The sequence below is a fragment of the Anolis sagrei genome, chromosome 1 (genome assembly GCF_037176765.1).
Source record: "Anolis sagrei isolate rAnoSag1 chromosome 1, rAnoSag1.mat, whole genome shotgun sequence".
Classification (NCBI taxonomy): Eukaryota; Metazoa; Chordata; class Lepidosauria; order Squamata; family Dactyloidae; genus Anolis; species Anolis sagrei.
Window position 1 is genome coordinate 58,496,243 of NC_090021.1, and position 22,467 is coordinate 58,518,709.

General features: G+C 39.7%; 1 protein-coding gene across 3 annotated transcripts in view; it reads left to right on the plus strand.

The window, feature by feature from the left end:
• The first annotated feature begins 12,105 nt into the window (after positions 1-12,105).
• ERO1B (endoplasmic reticulum oxidoreductase 1 beta) overlaps positions 12,106-22,467 on the plus strand; it is a 30,023-nt gene continuing 19,661 nt past the window's right edge. The window contains exons 1-2 of one of the 3 annotated variants that reach the window (XM_067464983.1): positions 12,106-12,494; positions 18,684-18,803. In XM_067464983.1, coding sequence (XP_067321084.1) covers positions 12,387-12,494; positions 18,684-18,803 — 228 coding nt within the window. In that variant the 5' untranslated portion in view covers positions 12,106-12,386. The remainder of the gene's footprint in view (positions 12,495-18,683; positions 18,804-22,467) is intronic. The other 2 variants (XM_060753863.2, XM_067464975.1) reach the window with 2 other exon arrangements.

The window sequence follows — 22,467 nt, forward strand, 5'->3', positions numbered from 1 at the left end:
TCAGAGTGGTGTCATCTGCATATCTGAGGTTGTTAATGTTTCTTCCAGCAATTTTCACCCCAGCTTTGCATTCATCAAGCCCCGCACCTCGCATGATGTGTTCTGCATACAAGTTAAAAAGGTTGGGTGAGAGGATGCAGCCTTGCCGTACGCCTTTCCCAATCTTGAACCAGTCTGTTGTTCCGTGGTCAGTTCTTACTGTTGCTACTTGGTCCTTGTACAGATTCCTCAGGAGAGAGACAAGGTGGCTTGGGATGCCCATCCCACTAAGAACTTGCCACAATTTATTATGATCCACACAGTCAAAGGCTTTAGAATAGTCAATGAAGCAGAAGTAGATGTTTTTCTGAAACTCCCTGCCTTTCTCCATTATCCAGCGGATATTGGCAATTTGGTCTCTCGTTCCTCTACCTTTTCTAAACCCAGCTTGAACATCTGGCAACTCTCGCTTCATGTATTGCTGGAGTCTTCCTTGCAGGATCTTGAGCATTACCTTACTGGCATGAGAAATAAGGGCCACTGTACAGAAGTTTGAGCAGTCTTTCGCATTTCCCTTTTTTGGTATGGGGATATAAGTTGATTTTTTCCAGTCTGATGGCCATTCTTGTGTTTTCCATATTTGCTGGCAAATGGCATGCATCACCTTGACAGCATCATCTTTTAAGATTTTAAACAGTTCAGCTGGGATCCCGTCGTCTCCTGCTGCCTTGTTGTTAGCAATGCTTCTTAAGGCCCATTCAACCTCACTCCTCAGGATGTCTGGTTCTAATTCATTCACCACACCGTCAAAACTATCCTCAATATTATTATCCTTCCTATACAGATCTTCTGTATAGTCTCGCCACCTTCTCTTGATCTCTTCAGCTTCTGTTAGGTCCCTGCCATCTTTGTTTCTTATCATACCAATTTTTGCCTGAAATTTACCTCCAATGTTTCTAATTTTCTGGAAGAGGTCTCGTGTCCTTCCTATTCTGTTGTCTTCTTCCACTTCCATGCATTGCTCATTTAAAAATAGTTCCTTATCTCTTCTGGCTAACCTCTGGAATTGCGCATTTAACTGGGCATATCTCCCCTTATCCCTGTTTCCTTTTGCTTTCCTCCTTTCTTGGGCTACTTCCAGTGTCTCAGCAGACAACCATTTTGCCTTCTTGGTTTTCTTTTTCTTTGGGACGTACTTTGTTGCCGCCTCCTGAACAATGTCTCGGACTTCTGTCCATAGTTCTTCTGGGACTCTGTTTACTAAATCTAGTCCTTCAAATCTGTTCTTCACTTCCACTGTATATTCGCTAGGAATGTTAGTGAGATCATATCTAACTGGTCTGTGTATTTTCCCTGATCTCTTTAGTTTTATTCTAAATTGGGCAATAAGACGTTCGTGATCTGAGCTACAGTCAGCCCCAGGTCTTGTTTTCACCGACTGGATGGATGTCCGCCACCTTTGGCTGCAAAGGATGTAGTCAATCTGATTTCGGTGTTGACCGTCTGGTGAGGTCCATGTGTAAAGCCGTCTTTTAGGTTGTTGGAAGAGAGTATTCGTTATACACAGCGAGTTTTCCTGGCAAAATTCTATCAGCCTGCGTCCCGCTTCATTTTGTTCTCCCAGACCATGCTTGCCTGTGATCCCTGTTGTCATTTGACTTCCCACCTTGGCATTCCAGTCTCCTGTAATGAAAATAATGTCTCTTTTTGGTGTATTATCCAGTAGGTCCTGCAGATCCTCATAGAACTGATCTACTTCTGCTTCTTCAGCAGCTGTGGTTGGGGCGTATATTTGGATCACTGTAATGTTGAAAGGCTTTCCTTGCACTCGAATTGAGATCATTCTGTCATTTTTTGGGTTGAATCCAAGCACCGCTTTAGCGAATTTCTTATTAATTATGAAGGCTACTCCATTTCTTCAATGTTCCTCTTGTCCGCAGTAGTAGATCTGGTGGTCATCTGATGTGAAGTGGCCCATTCCAGTCCATTTCAGTTCACTGACCCCCAGAATGTCTATCTTTAGTCTTGACATCTCACCAATAACAACATCCAATTTGCCCTGGCTCATAGATCTTACATTCCAGGTTCCTATGGTGTGTTGATCTTTAGAGCATCGGATTCGTCGTTCACCTCCAGTACCGTCGGCCGCTAGCCTTCCTTTCGGCTTTGAGCTAGCTGCGTCATCACATCTGGGGCTAGTTGAACTTATCCTCTGCTCCTCCCCAGTAGCATTTTGGCCATCTTCCGACCTGGGAGTCCCATCTTCCAATGGCATACCGACATATCTCTGGTTGTACTGGTCCATTTAGTTTTCTTGGCAAGGATACTGGAGTGGTTTGCCATTGCCTTCCCCAGGGATCACGCTTGGTCTGACCTCTCTGCCACAACCGTCCCGTCTTGGGTGTCCCTTCACGGTTTCGCTCATGACATCATTGAGGTGCTCAAGCTCCAGCGCCCCGACAAGGCGGTGATCCTTTGCTGAAGGTCTAAATGTAGCTGGCTCAATTTATAATTTCCCATGCATGCCAGAAATCCTCTGCTGATGTCTCCACCCAGTTTTGAAAATCTTCCTTTCCCCTCTGCCCATATATTTCTTGCAAATCTCCTGACCCTCATATAGCATTTTCAGATAGCTTTTATGTGGAGAAGGAAACAAGGAATTCTCACTCTTATCATATTTAAATCTAGATCCAGTCCAGTTTCTTAAGTCTCACTCATCTCATGGAAGTTTACGGTAATTTATGTATGCTCACTTTAGTGTGGAACTTGCTTTAGGGTAAGTAATGTAGAATTGGGTAGCCATTTCCTTTAAGGGATACATTAGTATGTGTGGGCACATACAGGGAAGCAGTTCATTAACTGCCATATCCTGAAAAATCTTGAATGCTCTGCTATCATTAACTTCTGTTTTAGCAACAAAACAGAAAAAGATAAGGAGAATAATTTAAAATAATAACATTTCTAGCATAAGAATTCACTGACTTGTATCTGATTAAGTGAAAGGTATCCTAGGAAGTGGACTTGGGTTCATGACAGTTTGTGGAATTTTTTAAAAATTATTTCAAAAGCACTAAGGGCTTCTTTTATTTTTTTTTAAACTGATTAGTCAATCAAAAGTATTTGAAAGCTTTAGGATTCAATCACATAAACTGTTTTAAAAGCCTTATCAAAAAGTCAGCACATAGTTTGGCAATGCGGAAACATTAACTCTAAATACTGTATTTCTTCAATTCTAAGACTCAGTTTTTCCTAGATAAACATCTTTTAGAATAATAGGTGTACCTCGAGTATTTCTGGTGGTGGTGGTTGTACTGAAATTAGGGTGCACCTTACAATTTATGGTGTCTTACATTTGAAGAAATATGATAGAGCCCTCAGATGGGATACAACTGAGATGAGCCTTGAAACTTGAAGAAGAAAACAAATAGAAAGAAACTGTAACTTTGGTCAAAGGATCAGTTGGGACTCAGAACTGCTTTCTGTCCAACCTACTTACAATACAGATCAAGTTAGATTTTTTTTAAAGTAAAAGTATTTCCTAAAATTTCAAAAGCACTAAGGGCTTCCTTTATTTTTTAAATTGATTTATGCAGAGTTATGCAGGCAACAACAAAGAATGTATGAGCAATATGAGCATGATATAATCTGAGAACTATATGACCAGTACAGGATGTATTGACAATTTATTTATTGATGAGGATGAGGGTGTTCCCAGGGTCTGGCACTGTATGATACCATAGCTTCTGGTTATTGACTCTTGCCATATAATACTGGTTTGCAGCAAAATTACAGAGCATAGCAATCAATACAGACCAAAGAGAACTGTCAATTATAGTCAAGATGGAATTGATCAGACTCACTAAATGGATTTGAATCCTGTTGAATCTTTCCTTCTTATTTTTACCAACTGAAAAGCTCCCAAACTGTTATAGATAATCCAACAGTATATGTTTGACTATGCATTAAAATTGAGAAGGAAGAAAATAGCAACCTTCTTGTCTGATAGCTCATGCTTGGAGTTCAAGATTTTCTTACTCAATTCTTAATGCTGAATAACTAAAAAAAGTAGTCTATTATATATAGGGCTAATATATATATAGCTGCTTGAATTAAAACCAATTTCATGCCTGCATTTTGATCATTTCCACAATGAACAACTGGGTTTCTGTTCACTTAAAGATCCTTTCACATTACATTATAGCACTTTTAATTGTTATGGCTTCATCCTGTGGAGTACAGAGTTTTAGTAAGACATTAAAACTCACTAGCTGAAAATTGTAACTACCTATCCCAACACTGCAAATTTGGAAGCCAGGGTGGTGTAGTGGCTCGAGAAACAAACTATGACTCTAGAGACCAGGGTTCAAATTTCTACTCAGGCATGGAAATCTACTGAATTACCTTGGGCAAGTTGCATTCAGCCTCAGAGATAGGGCCTGCTGAGCAAATTCTGTACATACATGCACACACATATCTTAGGATCAGATATCATTTGAAGACACATCATCATCACAACAAATACTGCTATTCCCAGGTTCCATAGGATGGAACCATGGCAGCTAAAGCGAAATCATAGTGCTATAACTGTGTCATGTATAACAGTCCCCAGTATTGGGGCCCTTCCAAAAAGCCACATAACTCAGAATATCCAGGCAGAAAATTCCACAATATCTTCTTTGAACTGGGTTATCTGAGTCCACACTGCCATATATTCCAGTTGAAAGCAGAAAACATGGGATTTTATTCAGCTGTGTGGAAGGGGCCTAGGAATCAATATGCAAAAATTCTACGTGCACTGTATGCCGCCATCAGAGACAGTATTGCACTTCAGAGTAAAACCTGGATATTGAGTTGAGTAAATACATAGATCTTGAAAGTAATACAACTCTCAATATTAGTAGAATAAATTATGTAGTGCTATTATCTGAGCTACTTGCCTAGCATGCAGATTAGTGAGTTTTAAGAAAGATTGATAGATTTTATATGACCGGTGGCGCAGTGGGTTAAAGCACTGTGCCGGCAGGACTGAAGACCGACAGGTCGCAGGTTCGAATCCGGGGAGAGGTGGATGAGCTCCCTCTATTAGCTCCAGCTCCTCATGCAGGGACATGAGAGAAGCCTCCCACAAGGATGATAAAACATCAAAAATCATCCAGGCGTCCCCTGGGGAATGTCCTTGCAGACGGCCAATTCTCTCACAACAGGGGCGGTTGCTCCTGACACAACAAAAAAATAAATAAATATGACTGCTTCTTTTGTTTCGTAGCTGCTTCTGCTATTTTGTCAGGGTTTTTTAAAAAAAAAATAGCTCTCAGTTTTTGAATTTTTATGTTATCTTAATAAGGCAAGTTTTTTTTTAAACCAATAAATCCCATGGGGCAGGACTTTCTTGCTAAGACTACATATTTGGTGAAGAGAGAAATTAAATTTCTTATTGCCCTAAGACCTGCCTTTGCTTAGTGATGGGAATGAACATCAGGGGAACAGCTGGATACCTCTGGCCCAAGGATATCATTGGTTTTGGAAATGTTGAAAAGAGAGAACAAGTGGTGGGAGCAGAAACTGTTAAAGACAGAAGTAGCTGCACTTTCAAAAGTTGGCATGTTTAAAGGTACACATCATCATAATCCCCCAGCTTGATCTTTAACTGTGTTCTACTCTGTTGGTACAAAATGTTATCAGTGTAATACTCATAGTTTTTTTAAAAGTTAAAAATTTTTCACAAAAAAGATTATGAAAATTAAGCTAAAATCCGGCAGAGGAGTATTTTCTTTGTTAAGTTTCTAAGTCCACAGTTCCACATTTTAAGTATTTGTTCTATTCAGTTCAGCTTTCTCTATCATACTGCTTTACATCTTTTAGGTTTGTTGTACTTCCCTTTTTTGCATCTGATCTTAATCTCTTAATACCACTTCCTCTACTGTGTGCTTTTCCTATTCTATTCTTGTCTTGCATTTTCCTTTCTTTAAACGGACATTTTATTATGACATATTTTCTTATTAGCTCTTACTTGCTAAGTGGTTAAAAATTACTGTTGTGAACAGTGGGATGTTATCACACATTACCGTTACTTAATCCTTTTAATGATCACCATGCTCACATTAATGATTTAACAGCTTGCAAGAAGAATAGGAAATGTATTCATTGCTGCTCTTTAATACTGCTAAGACTAAAAGTGAGAGACTTGAAAAATTGTTTTAAAATTTAATTGTTCAAAGCTGAATAATTGTTTAGTCCCCAAAACAATAAATTGCTCCTTCACCTTGCGAAACTGAACATGTTACAAAAGTGAAACTGTTATAGAATCACTTTGATGGATACTACTGTGTAGATATGTAGTTCAATGTCAGAAACTGGAAATAGAACAGCAAACTGATCAATTTGAATTTCAGACAAACTGTAGATATACCTTTGGGGAAAAGTACACAATATAGCCACTTGGCCATTTGTTTTCCTGATCAACTACCAAATCCAGCCTTCAATCCAAATTTAGTAATAATTAGAATGGAACTATTGAATTCAATGGAAGAACTTAAACTAGTATTGATTGCTCTATTTATATGCAAAACATTGGCAAAGGGATGAATTAAACCTTCCTCACATTAATTTATACCCTTTCAGTATTGGCTGTACCATGCATCTACCTCTTGAATTAATTTGTAACAATTTAAACATTGGCTTGGAATACAAAACTTACATTCACAATCAATTCAGTCAATTTCACACTATACATAAAATGTCAGCTCTCTATATTTTTTCGATTGAAATTCATTTCAGAATTAGAATTAAAATGCCTGAAATGTAATAGAAACAGTTTGGTGATTTGGAAGTTCAGGGATTTTACTTTTTCTTCTTGACTTGACATGAAAAATATATGTAAATTAGTAATATCAATTTTTGTTAAAGCAGAAGCTAGGGTTTTTAACAGGAAAAGCTTTAAAATTATTTGAGTTTAATAAATAATGTTTAAGTATGTCTTCTGTTGTGTTCATATCAGTCAGGAACACTTTAGCTTTGTTTCAGTTCTAAACTCCCAAAAGGTTTTTAACAAACAGCCTCATCTGTGAAGTGAGTAATTGAGACTGTGCTATGGTTATAGAAGTTACATAGAGAAGGAACATTAAATATATCTACATACCTAAGGGGATTTTTGTTGTAATTAGCTAAACACTGGGGAGTACACCTGTTTTGGATAACAAAAGAGATGCAGGTAACTCAAGCTTATATAACTGACGATAATCTAGAATTAACTGTTAAATTAAAAGTTCTGCATTAAAGCAAGGCACCGATATTAAAATATGTGGGAAAAGACCCTAATAGTACTGTAGCCTGATGACTATTTAAGCTCAAATTTCTGCGACACCTAATGTCTTGCATGGAAAGATACAGCTGTACCATCCTAAATAAATTAAAGACGCCAAATTCCTTCTGATCTTGAAAACTAATCAGAGTTTGCTATGGTTGGGATTTGGATGGGGGAGCACCAATAAATATGTATTGTAGGATAATTTCAGATGAGTCACTTCATCTGGCACAATCACTTCAGAGCATTCACTGACTAAGAAAATCTTATGAAATTCATGAGATTGCCATAAGTCAACAGATACACACACAAAAGATATAGCTTATGTTATGTTATGTTATCTTATTTTTTTTTTAAAAGAAAAAGCTTTGGCTTAGAAGAAACCGATATTGATGGAGATACACGTAGAACAAAGAAAATTCAGGTGGCCAGTGACCCTATCCAGAAAGTTATCTCAAAACATGGATACATTTGTATATGCTAGAATTGTTAGCCACAGCTACATATCTGCAATCTTTGAGTATATCAACTTTACAAAGATGGTCACGATTGCAGTTTGCATACTGTAACTGAGAGTTATGAAATGAAGCAAGCAAATACTGGTATTTCTTCGAAAACTCTTCCTTGAGTCTTGCTAAATGTGAGACATTCTTCCTGTTTCTCTCTACATATTCAGTAGCTCATGTCAGTGATCTTGGTAGGTTATATCTGCAAATAACTTGAAATGTACAAACAACTGGTTTCCCCTAAAAACCAAAGTGAAGATCTTGGTGGTAGCAGCCAACTAGACTGCATTCCACCCTAGCCTTTGAAAAAAAAATTGATCTAAATCTCATTGACTGTAAAATTACAAATGCCAAGGTTTGCTTAACTATTTAAGAATCAATTCAGAAATACCTTTGAGTATTGGGGCTTTAAGAAACAATACAATCAGCCTTACAGTGCTTCTCAGAGTGTTCCGGCTGACTTTAATAAGTCTTCAAAGAAAAAGAAGCTCCACAGTTATGCATCTGCTATGAAGAGTGCCTGTCTGGTCCTTTGCTATTCAAATTAACTTAATTATTTAGCTATACTTCCATAACCCAGGTTTCAGCACTTTAAATCCAGAACACAAAAAACATTATGAGAATAAAATGAGAAAGTCATAGAAACAGTAGTCAAATGTACTCAGTTCAGAAAAATTATAATGCAGCATAGAAAATTGGGCTGCATAAATGGTGTGTATAAATGACATTAATGTACTGCTTCTCAAGTAAAAATGCATGGTAAAAGTGACAGGAAAGCCCATAAGGTACTAAATCTATCTGAACAAATTTTATAAGAATCTTTAAAAATGTGCCAAAGGTATACATTCTTTTGCTATAAATTGCAATTTTCCATGCTCTGTATTGAAGTGATTTGACATATTTTGATAGTTTTGATATGTGCATAATATTTGACTCCTGGCAATAAGGTGTTTCCATCTGTAAATCATTTTTTTTATTATTTTTTTATTTTGCTTTGGTACCTATTGGAAATAAGCTCCACAAATATTTGAGAGGAAGGAACTGGCAAGACAATCTCTGGGGTATTCAATGCCTAACAAACTCTAAGGAATCTAGGTGTTGTCATGAGTTCATAGGTGGCTTGAAGCATTTGTTGTGGATGTACACATTGTTTCAGATTTATGGTACTTCTGAGGTGAATCTATTTGGGGGTTTTCTAAGGCTGAGAGACAAAATTATTTACTCAATGCCACCCAGTGGGTTTCCATGGCTGAGCAGGGAATTAGTCTCAAAAGTCATTATTATTATCACCATCATCATCATCACCATCATCATCATCATCATCATCATTTATATCCCACCTTTTTTCCCATGGGGACTCAAGGCGACTAACATCTTTCCATACAAAAAGGTTTTAAAAGAGCAATACAAAAGTTAAAAACAATTAAATAATAACAGTGTGCTAAAAACAGAATTAAAATACAGTAAATACATTAAAATGGCCTTGAAAACTCATATCCCCCCCCCAATCACATCCAGCCTCCCCCTCCCCCTCCCCAAAAGCCTGAGAAAGGTTTTGACCTGCTTGCAGAAGGTCAGCAGGGATGGGGCCATAATGGTTTCTCTTGGGAGGGCATGGATAAGCAGGACCGTGGATAAAAGGATCTGTGCCTGGTGAGTGTATGCTAAACTGAATGGGCCAGGACAGAGAAACACCAGCCACCGAGGTTTAATTCAATTCGGCCAAAAGGGATGCAAGTACAAGTGGATGGTCAAAAGAGGGACCAACTCTATGATTCTACATCTTGCTTCCAAGATTTCCTAGAAGTAATAACTCTAAACTAAAGATGGTCCCTTTCCTGGGGCAAAATGGGGTGGGCAAACATATTGATCCAAACCAGGAGGGGTTTTCTTAAATTCTACCTTCATAAAACTAACAGAAAAGTGACTATTCTCAAACCGTGTGTGGGGCAGCCTAACAAGAGGAGTTGGGACTTACAGTTCCATCACACTTATACATTTTGTATTTAAGAAATAGATACAGTGCACGGAAAGATACAAGTTACACAGAGAGCCAATGAAAACATAAACTTTTTGAGGGATGAAGCTGCCACTAGTCTGCTCCCAATGCTTCAAATTTGCAAAAGCTCAAGGATTTTTTAAATAATAAAAATAATATATTTATTACGGATCCCTTGGGAAACTACATATTTTTCAGGGTGAGGGTGTCATTGTGGCTCAACAACACAACTGCATAAACTGGCTCTCTGGAAAAGACACATAGAAATGTGGCAGGACCCAGAGTGTGGCCTTGAGTGCCTGGTTAGTAGTCTGGGAAATTGGAGTGCATACATGGAATCTCTACTCATACATATAGGTCCCATCTACACTGCCATTATAATGCAGATCAAAGTGTTTTATGTAGCAGTATAATCCAGTTCAATGCAGTTAAACCGCATTATATGAGTCTACACATTGATCACATAATACAGTTCAGTGTACATCATAAAGACAGTGTAGAAGGGGCCTAGGTGGTAATATGATAGCTGTTACTGAGGCCTTATGATGCTACGCTGTTTCCCCAACAGCGGTTGTGAATAAGGGAAGGGAACACGTGTCCAACCACGTGGTCGCACAGGGGGCGGAGTGAGACACGGAGGCGCTTTGGATTAGAAGGTAATGCATAGTTGGCTTAGAAGAAAGGATAGAAAGGAGGGGGAATCATAGAATCATAGAGTTGGAAGAGACCTCATGGTCCATCCAGTCCAACACCCTGCCGAGAAGCAGGAAAATTGCATTCAAAGCACCCCTGACAGATGACCAACCAGCCTCTGTTTAAAAGCTTCCAAAGAAGAACTCAAAGAAGCTCTCACAGTCAGGAAGTTCTTCATGTTCACATGGAATCTCTTTTCTTGTAGTTTGAAGCCATTGTTCCATGTCCTAGTCTCCAGGGCAGCAGTAAACAAGCTTGCTCCCTCCTCCCCATGAGTTCCTCTCACATATTTATATATGGCTATCATGTCTCCTCTCAGCCTTCAGAGGGCTTGTTCTCCAGACCCTTGATCATTTTAGTTGCCCTCCTTTGGACACATTCCAGCTTGTCAATATCTCTCTTCAATTGTGGTGCCCAGAATTGGACACAGTATTCCAGGTGTGGTCTGACCAAGGCCGCATCACATCATTGGCTCATGTTTAACTTGTTGTCCACGATGACCAAAAGACCTTTTTCACACGTACTGCTCTCGAGCCAGGCGTTCCCCATTTTGTATCTTTGCATTTCATTTTTTTCTGCCTAAGTGGCGTATTTTACATTTGTCACTGTTGAACTTAATTTTGTTAGTTTTGGCCCATCTCTCTAATCAGAAATACGAGGAGTGTTATAAGTTTGTGAGGACCCAGGATGTGGGTTACAATCTTCTCCCCGTCAGTGTTATGTGTTTCCCAAACCCATGTTTATAACTTCTCAATAAGCGGGGTTTCTGTCTCCCGCGGCCGTGACATTACTTCACTGGAAACAGCGTAACGCCATGAGGCCTCAGTACCAGCTATCATACTATCGCCGGGGCCTAAGTCACTCAGCCTCAGAGGGAAGCAATGGCACATCTCTGACAAAACCTTGCCAAGAAGGAGCCCCTGGTGGCACAGTGGGTTAAACCCGTGTCGGCAAGACCGACAGGTCGCAGGTTCAAATCCGGGGAGAGGCGGATGAGCTCCCTCTATCAGCTCCAGCTTCTCATGTGGGGACATGAGAGAAGCCTCCCACAAGGATGATAAAAACATCAAAAATCATATGGGCGTCCACTGGGCAACGTCCTTGCAGACGGCCGATTCTCTCATACCAGAAGCGACTTGCAGTTTCCCAAGTCACTCCTGACATGACAAAAAAAAATAAACCTTGCCAAGAAAACTTAAAAAAAACCCTCAAACTGTGAAGTCTTGACAACAACAAAAGCACTGTTTAAAGGCAGCCTTGGTATTTGTTTGTTTGTTTTTAACATCCTCCATCCTTTTTCCTTTAAAGGTCAATCAGCACACTCAATTCTGAGTCCATTTGGGAAATGACACTCCCTCTCTGAAAGGGTTTTTAGGCCTCTCCCCTTCGTGACGGTTATGAAACGGCCTCCTTGTTTTGAAGATGCGCGTGGTCTTTTCCTATTGGCCGCCGAGGCTGTCTGTCACCTTCCGAAGGGGCGAGGAATGTAAACGCCTACTGAGTGGACTAGTATACAGAGAAGAGAGAGAGAAAGAGTGATGACGCTGTGGAATATACTACAACCCCCAAGATGCTTTGCGCGGCAAACTGAGAAGGAGGGTCTGTTGCCGACGCAGCGGAGGTATAAGTGAGATAAAAGGCCAGCGCTTGCTATTGGCGCGCGCAGCCACTCACGCACGTACGCTCGCGACTCACAACAAGACCGGTGTGGGCGCGAGAGGCAGCTAGGGCGCGTGCGCGTGAGCCGGCGCGAGAGGAGCGGGGGCCTCTCTTGACAGGTTCCTTTCGCGGCTGAGGCAAGCCAGCCGCTTGGTGTCCTCCTCAGTGGAAGGCGACGCGGAGGAGGAGGAGGAGGAGGGCCAGGGGCCCCTCAGAGCGGGCGGGAGCGGCTGAGGGGCTCTGCAGCATGAGCAGCGGCGGCAGGGCTGGCCGGAGAACTGCAGCGGCGAGGCTCCTACTGGCAGCGGCGGCGGCGGCGACTATCGGCTGCCTCTGTGGCTTGGCGGAGGCCCAGGTGAGGGGAAGCGGGAGCATGAGCATCCATTCGCGTGTCCCTGTTTGTCTCGAGGAAAGGAAGATAGGGAGGCTCCGTTCAACCCAGCCCTGATGGTTTTAGTGCAGGCATAGGCACACTTAAGCGGCTGAGGGGGGAAAGGAAAGGGCCTGAGGCTGTTGGGAATGTTGGGAGTTGCAGTCCAAAACACCTACACAACCCAAGTGTGCCCATGCCTGTTTGAGTGGCTCCAAGAATTGCTGTATGCGACCCTGGTCCCATCCACTCTCCCATATAATCCAGATTACCTGCTTTGAACTGGATTATATGGCAGTGCAGACTCATGTATAATCTGTATTCACGATTATATGACACTGTACATCCTTTCTGCCTAACGCTTACTCTACTTTCTTGGCAGGACATTGTTGTTGTTTGAAACACAACAAGATGAGTCCACAGTAGACACTCTGCTGGGTGTTGTATTGGATCACACGTCGGACACTTCCCATGTGTCTAGGATTGTGTGATGCATCAGCGAATAATGCGTGCAGATCCCAGTAAAATGGCCTTCAGATGGTAATTTTGTCAGTGCCGATTGTCTTTAAGTGCAGGCCAAGGTCTTTAGGCACTGCACTCAGTTTGCCGATCACCACTGGGACCACCTTTACTGGTCTGAGCCAGAGTCTTTGCAGTATGATCTTTAAATCCTCATACTGTGCCAGCTTTTCCAGTTGTTTCTCTTCAATCCTGCTGTCACCTGGGATTGTAACATCAACGATCCATACTTTGTTTTTTTAACACGATCATGAGGTCAGGAGTATTGTGCTCCAAAACTCTGTCTGTCTGAATTCGGAAGTCCCAGAGTAGCATGACGTGTTTATTCTCTGTAACCTTTTCCGGCTTGTGATCCCACCAGTTCTTTGTCGCAGGCCGATGGTATTTGTGGCACAAGTTCCAATGAATCACCTGAGCAATGGTGTTATGCCTCTGCTTGTAGTTCGTCTTTATTGTTATTATTATTATTATTATTATTATTATTATATTTATATCTCGCTTTATCTCCCCCGAAGAGGACTCAAAGCGGCTTAACATAAAAAACGTTCGCACAGCATTTAAAACATAAGGTAAACGTTTCCCCATGACATGAAGTCTAGTTGAGTCCGACTCCAGTGGGTGGTGCTCATATCCATTTCTAAGCCAAAAAGCCAGCATTGGCTGTAGACACCTCCAAGGTCATGTGGCCAGCATGACTACATGGAGTGCCGTTACCTTCCTGCTGGAGCGGTTCCTATTGATCTACTCACATTTGCATGTTTTCGAACTGCTAAGTTGGCAGAAGCTGGGGTTAACAGTGGGAGCTCACCCTGCTCCCTGGATTCGAACTGCTGACCTTTCGCTCAGCAGTTCAGCAATTTAACCCGCTGCACCACCGGTGGCTCTCCCATTTAAAGTATTCGAATATATAAATATTAAAACAGAATTAAATATAAACAATATTAAAAGATTCACAGTTAAAACCATTCAAACATATTGGATGCATATTCAAAGCTAAAATCACAACAACCCCTGTATTGATCTTAATAACCATCATCTTGAAAAGCCTGCCTGAATAGAAAGGTTTTAGCCTGCCGCTGGAAGGACAGCAGGAAGGGGGCCATTCTGGCTTCCCTGGGCAGGGGGTTCCAGAGTCAAGGGGCAGCCACCAAGAAGTTTCCATCAATTGAGCTTGAGATGGAGGTGGGACTGAGAGAAGGGCCTCTCCTGAAGATCTCAAGGCCCGGGCAGGTTCGTACAAGGGGATAGTCAGCCAAATAGCCTGCACCTGAACCATCCAGCCATACAACAATAATAAGATAAATGATAAACTTTATTTGTTCCTTGCCTTCCTCATGGCTCAAGGTTGGACACATTAAAATACATCCACTGTGAGTGTGTGCCCTGGCTATTTTGAAGCAAGGAAGATGGCCAGGCTCTCCTCAGCCCAGGCCTGTTGGTTTTAGTGGCTCTACAGCAGAGCTTTCCAAACCTTTCATGTTGGTGACACGCTTTTTAGACATGCATCATTTCGCAATTCAGTAATACTAGCAAACAAGGTTAAACCACCCCTTATATGATATATAGACACATACATTGTAATAACAAAATGTATGGGGTGACAACATAACTCATATATATTTTTTTAATATATGATTTGTAAAATAATATATTCCAAGATTTTTGTCATTTATGAGTAACAGTATATTACTAATACTAATATGAATTGGATGATACTTAGCAACTCTGCTGTGTAAAAATGCATACATGTTATTATCTGGTAGCACAGTGAGTTAAACTGCTGAGCTGCTGAACTTGCTTACCGAAAGGTTTTAGGTTCAAATACGGGGAGTGGCATGAGCTCCTGCTGTTAGCCCCAGCTTCTGCCAACCTAGCAGTTTGAAAACATGCAAATGTGAGTAGATCAATAGGTACTGCTCTGGCAGGAAGGTAACAGCTCTCCATGCAGTCATGCCGGCCACATGATTTTGGAGGTGTCTATGGACAACGGCAGCTCTTTGGCTTAGAAATGGAAATGAGCACCAATCCCCAGAATCGGACACAACTGGACTTAATGTCAAGGGAAAACCTTTACCTATTACTTATTTCACATAGACTCGGAGATTTCTTGTGATGTTTGTGCGACACACCTACACAGTGAAGCAGCACATTAGTGTGTCACAGTTTGGAAAGCTCTGTTTCCTTTCAGCTCAAAGTTGGGTACAACATTGTTAAAATACATAGATAAAACAAATGGACAGTTGTGAGTTTGTGTCCTGGTTGTCTTGAGGTAAGGGCTAGACCAGGCTTCGAATTGTGGGATTTGAAGTCCAAAACATGTGAAGGGGTGAAGTTTGCCCATGCCTGGGCTAGACTGTCCTTTTTGTAGTGATCCTATCCTCAGAGATCTACCATTGCTTTCCTCTAAGGCTGAGGGAGGTTAGTTGCCCAAGTCACCCCGTGGTTTCCATGGCCTAGCAGGGAGTTGAACTTAGTCTCTCAGAGTTCCAACCAGACATGCAAACCACTACAATATACTGGCTCCTCTCATATTTGTCTTTACAATTTGTATGTCTCCCCTGTTTATCAAAGCCCAGTCCTGCTAGCTCATAAGTGTTGCTGTTATTGTAATGTGCCTTCAAATTGTTTCCAATCCATGGAGACTCTAAAAACTTCTCACTAAGTTTTCTTGGCAAGGCTTACTCTATAGGCCAGTGATGGCAAACCTTTAAGAGACAGAATGCCCATCATTTCATCTTACCCTCTTTCATGTCTGTATGAAGCCACTAGGTGACATAGTTTGGACTTTGGGTCCCATTACTATGATGATGATGATACTCATATTTTTGGATATGGTGAGATAGAAATATTTTAATTAACAGTATTTGAGAGCTTGCATTGCCCAAAATAATTATGATGACAAAGCTTCATCCTTGTGTTTATCTGATGATGCCTTCCCTCAAAAATTTTCCTTTTCAGGCTTATTGTGCCTCTTTACTCGGGGACCCCTTCTACACTGCCCTGTAATCCAGTATCTGATCCCAGATTATCTGCTTTGAACTGGATTATATGAATCTACACTGCCTTGTAATCCACTTCAAAATAGATAATCTGGGATCAGATACTGGATTATAGAGCAGTGTAGAAGGGGTCCCAGGTGCTAGGAAATGCTATCTACAATACTCTCCTAGTCATGAGAAGTGTGGAGCAGGAGAGATGCCTTGGGATCCTGCTGCACAGTGCACCACACAAATTGAGAGCACTGCACACTTCATGTCCCAGGACACTGATCTGCAATGCTTTGCAGATTCTTTGGACTTCTGCCCAGATTGAAAAGGTAGATTTTTAGAGTCATGTCCAGTTATGAAGTGTAAATTTACCACTTACAAGATTGTAAGTGCAGTTTACAATTTTGTAACTGCTGAACATAATGCCATTCTATGTTTTGTATTACTGTTGTTTTGTGATGACACAACCGTTGGTATCTTTCCATCACTCAGGCCACTTTCTTTAACTTGTTGAGCCCTTTCTATTTTAATTTATCTACTAAATCTGTAGTTGAAGACATATGCTGACTGACCTTTTCCTTGAAATCATGATGGATCACTTCTTATTTTGAAGAGATATGTGTCTCTTCCTCATTGGTTCACTTTTAGAAACCTCAGGTAACTCATAAATGGTTTTCAGGAACAACACTGAACAAATACTTCCTGTACTTGGAATCATTTTACAAAATACAAGATCTGTAATTTATAACCACTGGTTATCCAGGCATTCAGCTATGCTTCTGGTATTCTTAAACTTTACTTTGGAAAGGTTTCTTATAGGTTACGATGACCCCCCCCCCCCCAATATTGACCTTTGCAGATTTTATTAATATATCTCTCTATGTCCTCCAGTATGAGACAAGACTATGAGCAACTTTTGCCAAAAGTTGTTCATAGAGTTAGACTAGAGAACTTGGAATTCCTAGAGAGAACACTTTTGTTGACATGTGTAGATCTCCCAGTGTGAGTCTGTGGTCAGCTTTTGCCAAAGGTTGACCATGGATTCTCACTGGAGGATCTAGATGAGAGAGGTATTTTCTCATGTTAAAAATTACATTTTATTCTCTCCCCCACCCCTTCCCAAATTTGTGAGTCTCCTTCACCTCATTTGTGGAGGTCCTACTGTTCATAGAGATTTAATGTATTTCCATCCTTGCTGGAGACATTCTTTTTCTGCAGTTGCTTGTACCTAGTCATTTTGATTCTAATGATGCCTTCCCCCCTTCTTTTTATTATTGTTTATTATTATTACATTGTGTTATAATAATGTTTGGGATACTTTTTGTTTGTTTGTCATAAGGCACATAACTGTAGCCATTGGTTTACAGGAGCTAAGAGAGACTTTATTCCATGTTTTGCAAATAGTCCCCTTAGAGTAAAATGGTAAAATAACATGAACAAGACAGTATGGTGTAATGGTTTGAGCATTATACTTTGAATTTTGAGACAAGAAATCAAACCCCCACTTAGCCATAGAAACCCATGAGGTGACCTTAAGCAAGTCACATTCTTGGTCTTATGAAACACAAAAGCAACTCTCTCCTGAACAGATCTTCCTTATAACCCCCTTGCGATGGATTCAGCTTAGAGTCTCCAGAAATTTGAAATAACTTGAAGGCACAGAATAACCACAATGATTAAACAAGAAAAGACAAATGTTTGATATGCTATCTTGAGTTAGAGACACTAAAGTGTCTGGAAAGCTGTCTGTTTGTATATTCCTTGTCTGTAGATCTAGACTTCACAGCACAGTCTAATGGTTTGATCAGACCTTTTTTTTAAGTATGTGTAGTCTTAAACACACAGCATGTGGTGTTCTAGCTTCTTAATATTAGATGCTGTGGAAATGAAATGAATAACTTTGCAATTTAGACTAAAATTTAAATTATCTTTAATAAACCTATGTTTCATCCTGTACCTAACTCTGCCATTGTGTAATAGAATCGGATACCTATTTCAATTGTCCCAAGTTTTTTGTATGGTGGAATGGAATTATATGATGGAAGGAAATTCTTGTTTTCTGAGCACTGATACATTTAACAGTAATTTTTTTCTCAGAATGCAGTACATAATGGCAATTCTTAAAATTCTGTCAGCCATCTCTATAGTAATGATCAACCTTTTACCAATAAAATAAAAAAGTTTTATAGGGATGTTCTTATTCTCCGAGTATGCAGATATAACAAATATGATTTGGAATGTCATGTACAAACTTATTGAGTTAAAGATTTGATAAAAACCAATCTGATCATGTTTTGAAAAGATTATGTATACAAAAATATCACGTGTGTTCTGTATTAATATGCAGGATTTGTCCAGTTAAAGTCAATTTAATGTCTGGAAGGAGCAATGATAACTGCATTTAAAACAAGTACAGATAGTTGCATAGGTCATATATGTTACTAGCATGTTTGGGCTGCCAGTAAGAAAAAATCATATACTGTATTTCAACTGTTATGATTGTATGTATATGGTGTCATTCCTTCATCCAGGTATCACTGAGAAATGTTATGCTATGCAGTGTGAATAACTGGATTGCTGCTTTTGAAATTTATTAACTATGTTACTCAAAATCCCTTGGATAAGTGATATTTTCTCTTTATCTGTGTGGCTTTTCTTTTGTTTATAGCTTACAGGAGTACTTGATGACTGCTTATGTGACATAGAGAGCATTGATGAGTTCAACAACTTTAAGATTTTCCCCAAAATACAGAAACTTCAAGAACGGGATTATTTCAGATATTATAAGGTAATGTAATTATAGACTATCACTCAATAAGTAGAAGTTATCATTCTCCTAAGCAATATAGGGAAATGTATTCTTAAGACTAAAGTAATTTTTAAGAAATCACAAGTAATTGTGACAAGGAAAATTGTTTGGTGCAAGGAATGGCAAAATTTTGAAATGCTGTGAACTAATACAGATATGATTTTTTAAGATCACTTTTGTGTACCTGTCATTAGCTCAGAATTTAGGGTTGTTTAAAAAGTATTTCCCTTCTCTGTCCCTTCCCCCTCACCATGGGAATTTGCTTGATGACTGATAGCTCAAGTAAATAAGAATCAAACAATTTTCATTTACCGAAGCAATCTTAACTATGTTTGGAAATAATAATGACCAGGTGCCGCTGATGACCTTCAGCATTGTTCTCATTCAGTGAAAATAAACTGAATCTAGATAAGCTCTGTGGTTTCTACTAATGAGAAGGAAAGTGTATACTGCACCTGTTGCTTGCTCTTGCTAAAACTGCTAACATGAAGGTTATACCATTTAAACTGGATATTTTTGTTTGAGAATGCTTGATAAATGATGTGCTGGTGATTCACAGCTAAATGTAGTTTTAAATGCCTAATTAAAATAGATCCACTGAATCAATGGGAAATTAGCAAGTTGACAGATATAAAAAAAACATTTATTTAGAGAGTGGCTTCTAATTGAGGCCAATTACTGGATTTAGTCCTCAGAAATACTATATGCTGTAAAGCACTGTGTGCTCAAGCTTTCAGTATCATTAGCAATATTAATGTTCTTCTGTTGGAACTTACTTGCTGCATCCTTATATATAGGCTTCCTGTTTGCTTACCTCCAAGATTCATAGAATGACTGAGAATAATTATACATGTTTTTATTTGTAATATACAGTGAACAACATAAAGTAAAATACAGTATGCTTATTTGCTTCTCTGTATTCAAAATATTTTTTTCTATAAGCTATTGCTATCAACAACAACCAGCTTTGTCTTTGTCGGACACTGCCTCTCCCTTCTATTTGGCAAAAGTAGCTTTCTGTCTGACACAAAGAAAGCTACTTGGTGTGCCTTTTTTCTAGAAAAACTTAGAGGAGTTGTGGTTATTTCATTTCCAATGATAATGGACAAATGTGATGTAAGCTTATCAAGTCAGCGGTTGATTAAACGTCAGAGTTGTATGCATTTTGATAAGTCATGGACAGGTTATGAGATCAAAATTATAGATTTTGATATGATTTATGGATGAGCCGGATACCATTTCACACAGGAGGAAAACTATTAGTGGCTTTAAACTACAGGAAAGGACATTAGGAAGAACTTCCTAACTGTGAGAGCTGTTCAGCAGTGGAACTCTCTGCCCCGGAGTGTGTTGGAGGCTCCTTCTTTGGAAGCTTTTAAACAGAGGCTGGATGGCCATTTGTCAGGGGTTCTTTGAATGTGTTCTTGCTTCTTGGCAGGGGGTTGGACTGGATGGCCCACGAGGTCTCTTCCAACTCTGTCAATGCTGCCTCATGGAGCAAACCACCACTGGACTGCCATTTTCCCACCCAGGTATTCTGAAAGGCTAGAAGAGGTGCCATGACAGAGAGTGAGTAGAGGTGCTTCTTTGGGATCTCCCAAAATAAACTAAGTTCTAGCCTTTTGTCACTTGGAGAAGGGAACAGTTTTATTTTTGATAAGAGATAAGATACAGTTCTCACATTGACCCATGGATAAATTGACCTAGGGGTTTTTGGGTTCAGTTTTTTATCTGTTTTTTTTTAACCTTACACATGAGTTTATAGGGCACTTGCTGCTTCTGACTATCATAATTTGTCATAACAGATGTTCTTTTAGCATCTTCATAGTATATATGTACAAGTAGTACCAACAGCTCTTTTTTCAAAAGATTGTGGCTTGTATATGAAAGAGGTGATCCTAAAGCTTTGCTTGTCAAGCCTGGAATAGTACATATAATCAAAGTACTCTGTCTGCAGTGCTCTGATTCTTTGTACCTGCATGGCAAGGGTTGGACTAGGTGGCCCTTGTGGTCTCTTCCAATTCTAGGATTCTATAGTTCCATGACAATTTTCACTTTAAATGTAAAATGCAAACAGACTAGATTTAAGCATTGCAATAATCTTTTAAGAATCTCTTATGTGGTGCGTGTCATCTCAGAAAACAGATGCGTGCAAGATAAATCTTAGTGATGGAACAGGAAGAGATTTAAGAATATCTAGCTTTGAAAATTATCTTTCTAGTGCAGTAACAGTACAAGTAAAGCCATACCAATCTGAAAGTTCAAGCTCCCTGAAGAACCACAGTTGCCATTTATACTGGACATGCTAAATCTCATCCATTGTAAATATAATTCGTGAAATTTTGAGTTCTTCTGCTCATTTCTTTTTTGTCAAAGCTATCACATTAATATCACACATATAATTACGTACCAATTAAAAATTGCAAACAGGCTTTAGCTTATCTTGTCCCCATGTAAGCCGCCCCGAGTCTCTTCGGGGAGATGGAAACGGGGTACTAAAATAAAGATATTATTATTATTCCACTGTCAAACAGCTCTTACTGTCAGAATGGGCTTCATAATGTTTAGATAGAATCTTTTTTCCTGTTTGAATCTATTGATGCATTCTCTGGAGCAGAATAAAATATGCTTGTTCCATCTTCAGTATGATTTACTTGTAAGTATTTACATGCGCCTTTGCCCTTCTCTTCTTCAGACGAAACATATCCAGTTCCATAAGCCACCCCTCATAGTACCTTCTTTTCAAAACCTTTATCATTTTAGTCACCCTTCTCTGTACACGTTCTAGCTTGTTAATATTCATCTTGTGATGCCCAGAACTGGACTCAACATTCCAAAGCAGAACATTTCCCATGATCTCACTGTTGATGTAGGCTAAAATTGCATTGGCTTTTTAAGCTGCCGTATCACACTGACTCTTGTTCAAATTGTAGTCTACTAATTTTTTATGTCTTTTTCATAAGTACTGTTGTCAAGTCAAGTGTCTACCCTTCTAGATTTGTGTATTGCTGTTGGATTTAGTTTCATTAGTTTTGGCCTAAACCGTTGAATTCTGACCCTGTGCTCTGAGATAGTAGCTACTTCTCAGAATTCTATGTCATCTGCAGGTCTGATAAGCATGCCCTCTATTCCGTCATCCAAGCCACTGATCAAGATGTTTAGCAATACCAGGCCCAAGACAGAACCCTGTGGCATCCCATTAGTCACTTCTCTCCAGGATGAAGAGCATCCTTTGGATTTGGTTGCTCAACTAATTCCCAGTACACCTAACAGTAGCATCATCTAGCCCACATTTTACTAGCTTGTTTGCAAGAATATAATTTGGAAGCTAGGGAAGCTTGTCAAAGGTCTTACTGAAATCAAGATATCCAAGGGATTCCCTTTCTGCTGTATAGCTAAGTCCAGGAGAATATGGTCATTTCTACCTAAAATTCCCACCATTTCTACCCCATTAACCAGATCATCACAGATGGTTAAGATCAAATCTGTGTTGAGTTTTTTGCCTTCTTGACAATAAAATTGTTTGCAAGACAGGTGAAGGATTGTTGAACCTTATAACAAGGAACTTGCTTCAGCTAAAATGTGGGATACTACTTTGCTAATATCTTGATTGTTCAGGTAAAGTAAAGGGAAGAATATATAT